This window comes from Coturnix japonica, chromosome 11, assembly GCF_001577835.2.
Source record: "Coturnix japonica isolate 7356 chromosome 11, Coturnix japonica 2.1, whole genome shotgun sequence".
NCBI lineage: Eukaryota > Metazoa > Chordata > Aves > Galliformes > Phasianidae > Coturnix > Coturnix japonica.
In genome coordinates, this window is record NC_029526.1 from 1236115 (window position 1) to 1245683 (window position 9569).

Sequence of the window (9569 nt, forward strand, 5' to 3'; positions counted from 1 at the left end):
GACCCATGGAGCCCAGTGGCTTATCAAGAACAGATTTATTGAAAAAGTGACAATCACGTATTTCATCCTGTGCGGAGCTCTGCGGCACCCACAGCCCAGCCTCAACCCCCTGCCAGCGCTGGGGGCACAAAGAGCATGGGGAGGGGTGTGGGGAGGCAGGGGCTGGCCTGGCCTGGCTGCAGGGCTCTGGCAGTGCTCAACAAGCTGCCATGAGGCTGGGAAATGCCCGAGGTGCGGCCCAGCGCGCGGAGTCAGGCGTGTGGGGTTGGGGGGAGGGAATGCGGGGTTAGAAAAAATAATAATAATACAATAATAATAATAATACAAAACAAAAAAACCACCCAGAGTCTCTAGAAAACGTTGATTCTCGCACGATAGAAAATAGATCTGCATCTGCCTGATTTTGGGTAAAAGCAATTTGGTTTGAGGTCTAGTGCTGACGGCTGCCCCGCATGCGGCCCAAGGTCAGGGCTTCTTGGCGTCCTTGTGTTCCGGCCGCAGCGCTCGGGGCAGCTTGGGGTTGATGAATAATCCTTTGAGGAACAAGTCTCGGACAAAGTAGGGCAGGTAGCGGTGGATGAAATACATGAGCCCAAGGCCCTGCCCTGGGTAGTAACGCACAGCAGGGTTGGCGGCCAGCAGCCCGTCCGTGATGCTGTTCACCACCGCGCTGAGGTCCTCCACGGCCACCTTCATGAACTGGATGAACTGCCGGTTGATCTCCTCCACGTAGTCCTCGCCGTAAGCCTGCAGCAGCTCCTGGGGCAGCCGGGCCACCAGCTGCTCCTTCTGCAGCTTCCAGAAGTCTGGGTCGCAGGTGGCTGCAAAGGGGGACCCCATGAGACACGCGTGGTCTGGAAACCCTATGAGCACCCACGCTCATAGGGATGCCCATGGGGAGAGAAGGGAGCGCGTGGTGGGGGTGGTCCCTCTAAAACCCCCAGTGGAGGTTGACTGTGAGGTGGGAGCGAGAGCGGCTGTTGTAAAAGGGAGAGCCCAGACGTGGTGGGGATGGGACGATGGTTGGACTCTGCGATCTTGGAGGTCTTTCCCAACCTTCATAATGCTATGATTCCAGCCATAGTCCCAGGGCAGTGAGGGGCCACCCCTCTCACCTGTTTTGAAGTACCCAGGCAGGATGAGGCTGACTTTGACACCCCATGGCTGCAGCTCACTGCGGAACGTGTCCATGAGCAGGCTGAGCGCAGCCTTTGACGCCCCATAGGCTGCCAGGCAGGGGAAGGGCAGGTCACCTGTGGGGAGAAGCACAATCCCACAGCTCTCACACAGCCCCATGCGCAGCAAACACCCTCATGGCTGCAACTCTCTTTGCACAACGCCTACGGGTACCAAAAACCCAAGCAGCGATGCTCACCGTGCACCTGTACCCGACACGCATCCCTGTGGGGCTCCCAGCCCCACATCCCTGTGCCCCATGGGGCTGCTCACCTGCTGGGCTGCTGACGGTGACGATGCGGCCGCCAGCAGAGCGCAGTAGGGGCAGCAGCCCCTTGGTGAGCTCCAGTGAGCCAAAGAAGTTGACCTCCATGCAGGTGCGGAAGTTGCCCAATGGCGAGAGCTCAGCGTCCGCGATGATGTCGTTGAAGCCAGCGTTGTTCACCAAGCCCCAGAGACCTGTGGGAGAGGGGCTGCTCTGAAAAATGGGATAGCACCACACTGGGGGGGCTTAGATGGTTCCCCCATCCATGGGAGCCCTATATAGGGAGCATTAAGACAAACCCTTTGGCGTGGCCAAGGTGGTGGCCCATAGCAAGGTACCCATGAACTGGGACACAAGTGGAGGACCTACATGTGTTGGTTGTATGGGGTTCCCAGGATGCATCTATGGGTGGGAGGTCCTGGGGGTTGCATGGAGTTCCTGGGGTGTAACCATGGATGGGGACAGCCCCAGCTGCTCCCCCACCCATGGCAGCCCTTTACAGGGAGCGTTGGGACAAACGTTGGCATGGCTGTAGCCAAGTTGGTGGCCCATAGGGATGTATCCTTGGATGGGGACATGAGTGGGAATTCTGAGGGGTTTATTGGGTTTCCACAATGCATCCAAGAACAGGGACACCAATGGGGGTCCTGGGGGGTTGTATGGTGTTTCTACTGTGCACCCATGGATGGGGACATTAGTGAGGATCCTGGGTGGGGGGGCTATAGGGGCTTTCCATGATGCATCCATGGATAGGGGAGGTTGGGGCTGTATGTAGGATGCCGTGAGCTCCCACCTGTGCCATTGGTGTGTGCCTGGATGTGCTGCAGGACGCTCTGGATGTCCTCGGGCTTGGTGAGGTCCATGCGCAGCAGCGTGAGCCGAGACGAGCAGCTCCTCTGCAGCTCCTGGGCGCCGGGGCCGCGTGGATCCAGCACGCTGGCGAAGACACGGAAGCCCAAGGAGTCCAAGTGCCGCGCTGTCGCCTGCCCAAAGCCTGAGTCGCAGCCTGCAAGAGCCAATGGTTGCACTGTGAGGGGCCGGGGATGGCCACGCAGGGACCCCATGGGGACATGACCTTGTCCCAGGGCACCCGCAGGTCACAGCACTGCTGTTTTTCCTCTCTCACACGGGAGGAAGAAAACAGTCCTTATCGGCAAACCCATCGCCCTGCTGATGCTGACAGCTGATAAAAGGCTGAGCGCAGGGGGGCACCCACGAGGCGACGGCAGGATGGGCTTGGAGCCCTGCAGTGACACACAGAGACCCACAGCATCCCCACCTCCACCACTGCAAGGCCAGGGAGATGTAAGATAGCCAAAACTGCCCTTGGGGTTGGGAATAATGGGGGGAAAAAGGAGGATTGTGTGTGCTCCTGTTGACTTCCAGGTCCCAGGGCACCCCAAGGGATGTCCCACATGGCAGCACCAAAGCCAGCCCTGTGCCCAAGGGAGAGCCCTGCGGGAGATGGGGCTGAGAGCAAACAGGCGGTGTGGAACAGCGCGTTCCCAGCTGATGGCAGCGCCGATAGCACGGCCCCATTAACCATTAACAGGGAACGCTGCGGGGTTGGCCCCAGCTGCACCCTACCTGGGCACCACGGGTGCTCCTGGGGACAGCCGCACCACGCAGGACACGGGGACTGTGCACAGGGTGAACCACGTCGGGTTAGCCCACCCAGCCCCCCTTCTCAGTCATAGAAACCCAAAGCACGGACCCATAAAGGGCCACACGCTGTGCCCGGGGCCCATAACCCGATAAGTGCCGTGCCCCCACGTCCTTCACTGCGGTGCCATAAAGCCATAAAAAAGTTGGGGTGCGTCACCCCATTAGCCAATAGGGCAGGAGAAAACCACAATAAAGATAATGCTGGCAAACAAAGCGTAAGCGGGCATTGGGGCACAGAATCTGCGCCAGCCTCAAACCACAGCAGCACCTCTAAAACCCAACAGGAGCCTCAAACTCTGCGCTGCAAAACCAGGCTGCAAAGTGGGGCTGACCTCCTGCCCCACACATTGTGCAGGGCTCATGAAGTTCAGTGGGGCATGGGGAGCAAAGCAGCAGCACTCACTCCTCTCCTTGCATGCTCACTGCACAGCATGGTCATCGATCGTTTTGTATCCCCATACTGCATTGCACTCTCACCACCTTGCATGCCTGTTGCACTGCACAATCACTTTGCGCATGCAACACACTGCACGGTCATCACCTTGTGCACTCCCCACCTTGCCCGCTCGCTGCATGGCACACGCATCCTCTTGCACACCCATCACCACTCACCTACTTTTCTCCCAGCGTGTTTCTGGGAGTCACTCAAGGACGTGCAACACCCAGAGCTCCTCTAAGGTGGAAACAACCCAGGGAGTGCAGAGCAGCAGCCATAGAGCGTGCATGGTGCGAGCCCCAAGGCTGTGAGCAGCCCGAGGGGAGCCGGACGCTGCAGCCAAGAGGATTAGAGCTGAGCTGCTTGTTGTCTCCAGGGGCTCACGTGCAAATCCTGCCCAGGATGCCAAGGCAAACAGGCGGAGGTTGGCTCTGAGATGAGCCCTTCTGCCATGGCCAGGCAGGGACTCATGGGGACAGAAGAAAGCTACAAGCAGCGCCACCCCAAAAACCTCATAGATAAGGGGAGCACAGCAGGAGGGGATGCTGGAAGGACGCAGAGCATGGATATTGGTAGGGATGGAGGGGTTCGGCATGCATCACCTGGATGGATATGGGGACGCTAAGGCACAGACCAGACCCCAAAGGATGGAGAAGAGCCACCAAACGGGGCACAGCCAGAACCAAAGTGCAGCCCTGCTGGGGACCACCCCAAAGGCACGGGGTGGGCAGGAGGAGGCACAGAACAAAAGGCTGTGTGTGTGTGTGTGTGTGTGTGTGTGTGTGGAGCACAGCACAGCCCCGCAGCCAACACCTCCCGGATGCCGGGCGCGCTTGGAGAGAGCAGCGCTCTGCGGGTGATGTCAGCCCACGCCGAGGGAACACATTCTTGGCAGGGCTGCGGCGAGGGAGGGGACAGCACGGCACCTGTGCCCACAGCAGCTGAGCTGCCCCAGCCTCTCTGGCCCCTTCCCCACGCCCCAGGAGCTGCCCTGTGCCCACGGAGCCCATCCCTTGGTTGGTTTTAAGGCTTGGTCACACAGCTCCTTTTTGTTAAATGTCTGGTTTTTAATAGGATTAACGTGAAATCGGGCCCTGGCTCACATTTGACCCGGTCCCAGCTCTTAGAAGATAAGGATGTTGTTGGTTGGCTGCTCTTAGTATTCATGGGATACATCAACCATGGGAATGTAACAACATATGCATTATGGCATACTATGGGGTGCACCATGTACAGCAGACACCAGCAGTGGGTTATGGCATCCATGGGATGCACCAACCATAGTGTGCATCATCCATGGGACAGATAACCCATGGGACACACCACAAATGGATCACACCAGCTGTGGGATGCTCTATCCACGGAGCGCACAGCACAGGATACACCAACCATGAGACACATCGTCCATAGGATGCACCATCTACACGCCGCCCCATGCCCAGAAAGCCACAAGAGAAAGAACCAAAACCCTACAGGGGCTCTCTGGGACCCGATCCCCGAGTAGGAGGCAGGGAAAGAGGTGGCCGGCTGTGGCAGCCAGATGGGATGAATTACAACGGATCAGCCGAGCGCTTACGGAGCATTATGTGCCATAACCTCTGCCTGGGAGGATATGTTTCACTTAACAAACCCGAGAGAAGCGGGGGAAAATCTGATTTCCTGCCTTGACAACCAGAGGCAGCAGCAAAGACGGAGAAGAGCCCTGAGGATGTGAGCAGGGCTCCCAAATTAAGGCCCATTTGGCAGGAGCAGGCGCTGGCTGCGGTACGTCAGCATCGGGGCCCCAACATTGCCAGAGCAGTGGGGACACAGTGTGCTGGTCACTGTCACCGAGGCCACCCAGCTGCCTTCCTGCACCCCAACACGCATGGCTGAGTCACCGTGGGTTGCTAATGGGGTCACTAATGGAGTTATGGGGTAATGCAATTACTTTCATGCAGCCAGGACACGCATGAGCCCAAGCAGTGCTGATGCCATGCTTGAGGACAAGGTCACCAGCAGCCTACTGAAAGCATCCAATTGGAGCAACCCTTGCTCCAATGGGGCCAGCAGTGAAGGGTGTAGAGCATCCCAAGAGTTGACCCAACCCAATGGGGCACACTGTGGGTCAAAGGCATTTCAAGAGTTTGCCCAACCCAATCAACCACACAATGGGCTGAGGGCATTTCAAGACCAATGACCCCAACCCAATGGGGCACCCAGGCATGCAGGGGAGCAGCAGGACACACACCACTGAGTGAGTCCCACTGGGGCCACGGGGAGGCACAGAAACAACCACAGGGGAGGAAGCAGCTCCCCTGAACCAGAGCTGCTACGAAGTCAGCACTTCGCAGAAAGAGCATACAGGGAATTTCCTAGAAGCAGCACTTCAGTGCTGGAGCTGAGCTTTCAGCATGGGGTGTCACACTCCCAAAAGGGACATCTGAGCATCTTCTGCGCTCGGTGCCCACGTGCTGCTGCTGGAGGCAGTGATGGGATGCTCGGGGCAGGGACAAAGCAGTGACAAGGATCTGAGCACAAACATAGCGCAATGGCACAGCCTGTACCTTTTATCAGAGCTAATGTGGGATTTATGTCCCCCCAAAAGAGGAAGTTGTTGTGAAGAGCCTCAGCGATAAGCGGGTGAATAATGGGCGGCAGAGGGAACACGGCGAGCCGGGAACACGATGGTGATCCATCAGCAGGAGCTGTCGCTGGAAGGACACGCGGCCCCAGGGAAGCCATGGCCATGGCAAACCAAAGCTCTGAACTAAAAGGGAGAGAGTGATGCTAGATACCAGAAGGAATCCTTCACTATGAGCTGTCTGGAGAAGTGTGGGTGCCCCATCCCTAGAGATGCTGAGGGCCAGGCTGGATGGGGCTGAAGTCTATGGAAGTGCCCCCATCATGGAGGGACCGGGTGGGCTGTAAGGTCCTTCCCACTGGGGTACCTTGGTGCTGAAATTCCACATGGGGCATAAGGGACCATCCCATTTGTCCCATTGGCATGGGAGGGACATCAAATGCCCATCACATGTCCTGCCCATCCTCATGCTGCCATCAGGCTGACCCCATTTTCTCTTGCAGCTTATGGGCAGCTCAGGTCTTTGGAAATCCAGCTTCTGGATCAGCATGGGCTGTTGGAACCTATGGGCTATGAGCCACCCCTCATGGCCACCCTAAGCCAACACTGCATGCAGCTGAATCTGTGCAGGGCTGTGTGCCTCACAGGGCTATCTAGGGGTGCCTTCCCCTGAAATACACAAGAGCAGCTGAATGTAGCCCCACTGAATTGGGCTGAAGGACAACGGTAGGGCAGCATCATATCACAGAATATCTCAAGTTGGAGGGCACCCATAATAGTCATGGGGTCCAACTCCTAAGCACATCCTCCTGCATAGGACAGGCACAGCTGGAGTGGGAAGAGGAGTGACACCCAACCAAGCCTGGAAGCAGAGACAGGGAAGAGAGCAGCAGTGCCCTTAAGATGGCATTATTAGGGGTTTTCCAACCCAAACCATTCTGTGGTGTGGCTCCAGAGGAAGAAGAACCCACAAGCCTGGATACCCAGCAAACACAACCCCAATCGTGCCCAGCTCCAGCTGTTATTCATAAGCAAAATCACTGAGTGGCTCCAAACCCTCACTCTAAACCTCTCAAAACTGAGAAATCAGGTGTGGGACAGCACCAGAGCCCTGAGGCCAGGACAGAAACGATGCTGCTGTGCTCACAGGGAAGCATTTGCACCTCCATGGCCCCAACATCTGGATGGAATCACTGCCTCCTGCAGCCAGCAGCTGCTCCAACATCTGGCAAGGCTACAAGATGGGGCTGTACAACCTCTGCTAACCTTGAGCATGGTGTTAAGCTCTGACCCATTTCAGGCCCTAAACAGGGACTGCGAGGCCCAGCAACATCCCGCTCTGCTCTTAAATTGATGTGAAGCACCAAAACGTGCAGCCCGGCACCTCCAGCGCTGCATTTCTCCCCTGGAGGTGCTTCACCTCAGCACCCGCAAATTGAACCTGCCCAACCACAAAGCATTTACTGCCGAGAGCAAACACGGTGGGGCCGCAGGTGTCACTGTGCTACGGGGTGAGAACACCGTGTTCCAGCACTGAGTCACCGTCGTGTGGCTGATGCCAACCCCACGCTGGCTGAGCCTCGTGGCACCATCCTGCCCCATGGCACCGTCCTGGCCCATGGCTGGGCTCAGCCTTGCCCTCCTCTTTGGAGCCGGTAGGATGATAGGAGAAACTCTGAAGGAGCAGTGAGGCTTCTGCACAGGGAGGTGGGGGAGTCACTGTCCCTGGAGGTGTTCAAGAACAGTGGAGATATGGCACTGAGGGATGTGGTGAGAGTGGGTTTGGACTTGGGGATCTGAGAGGTCTCCTCCAGCTTTAATGAGTCTGTGATTCCCTGGGTCAGCTCTCCAGAGCCCAACAGGACCGCAGGGCAGCACCACAGCTCCCTCCCTGCAGCCCCATGGCCAGGAGGAAGGCACCTGTACACACCTGTGCATGGCCGACATTAGCACTGCATGGCACCGGGCTGCCCCACGGCCCCCACCATAGGGTTGAACCATTCCCTCCTCCTTGGGGCTGCCATTCTCCAGAGCTCAGCAACCCTGGGTACCTCCGCAGGGCTGCGAGAGAGAACGGGACAGACACTTTAGCAGGGTCTGCTGTGACAGGACGAGGGGAAACGGATTCAAACCAAAAGAGGGCATATATAGACCGGAGCTAACTAAGAAGTTCTTTACAGTCAGGGCGGTGAGGCACAGGCTGCACACAGAGCTGGTGCTGCCCCATCCCTGCACACAGCCAAGGTCAGGGAACGGGGCTGTGAGCACTGATGTTGCTGTGTGTGTCCCTGCTCAGTGCAGGACCGTTCGGGTCCCTTCCAACCCAAACGATTCCGTGAGCCCACCCCGGGCTGCGGGACACCCGCACACCCCGGGACGCCCCACGGCAGCGCACCCTCCCTCCGAGAGGAGCGAACCCGGCGCCGGCCGCGCGCGTCTCCCCGGCGAGCAGCGCATCCCCGGCACCGCGCGGAGAACCCCGGCACCGCACCGCGCTCACCTGTGACCAGCACCGCCCTGCCCTCCACCGGCAGCAGCCTCCTGCCGGGCGCCCAGCGGAGCAGCAGGCAGGCGGACGCCGCGGCCAGGGCGAGCCCGAGGGGCAGCGGCAGGCAGGCTCGGCACAGGCTCTGCACAGCGGCCAGCAAAGCCAGCGGCACGGCCAGCGCCCGGCCCAGCACCACGTCTCCCCGCGCCGCCCGCAGCGCTAAGCCGCCCCCCAGCGCCGCCCACAGCGCTCCGTACGCCCACCGCTCCGCTCGCTCCATGGGATGCGATGGGAAAGGATGGGATGGGACGTTCCGCGCCGGCCCGGCCCCGCCGCACCGGCCGCGTGGTGCCACCGCGGGGAGCTTATAGCGGGGGGAGGCGGGAGGAGAGGGGAAGGAGGGGCGGGGGGTGGCCAATGGGGGCAGCGGAGGGAGGGGCGGCGAGGGAGGAGCGGGCTCGGCACGGCTCGGTTCGGTTCTGCTCAGTTTGGCTCAGTTGGGTTCATTGCGGATGGGAGCGGCTCGGCTCGGTTCGGCACCGCACGGAGCTCAGCTCGGCACGGATCAGTTCGGTTCAATGCACTCCAGCTCGCTCCAGCACGGTTCGGTTCGGTTCTGCTCCGTTTGGTCAGTTCAGTTCCGTTTGGTTCCATTCGTTTCAAGTTGGCTCGGTTCAGTTCAGCATGGCACCATTCAGTTTGGTTGGGTTCAACCCAGCACGGCTCAGCCCAGCTCAGTGCCCACGGCACAGGTTGCCACTGTGCCCACCCTGGCCCCCTCCCCCCCAAAGGGGGATGCCACTGTGCTCAGCCCCCATGGCTGGGCTGGGGGTCTCCATCCCCTCCTGCAGACACACAGATGTGCGGTGCCACCAACCCCAAGCAGGTTGGTAAGGTGTGAACCATGTCCCAGATGGGTCCCTATGGGGTTTGGGACCAAGCCATCCCCCAGCCTGCTGCTGCGTTTGCTCCCTGC

General features: G+C 59.1%; 1 protein-coding gene across 1 annotated transcript; it reads right to left on the reverse strand.

Annotated features, from left to right (window-relative positions):
• Nucleotides 1-18: 18 nt before the first annotated feature.
• On the reverse strand, nt 19-8943 carry HSD11B2 (hydroxysteroid 11-beta dehydrogenase 2). Its single transcript, XM_015873812.2, has 5 exons — nt 8606-8943; nt 2235-2447; nt 1450-1635; nt 1116-1253; nt 19-821 (listed from the first exon to the last, which is right to left on the reverse strand). The coding sequence occupies exons 1-5, from the start codon at nt 8871-8873 to the stop codon at nt 466-468; spliced, it is 1161 nt and encodes a 386-aa protein (XP_015729298.1). The 5' UTR covers nt 8874-8943; the 3' UTR covers nt 19-465.
• Nucleotides 8944-9569: the final 626 nt, after the last annotated feature.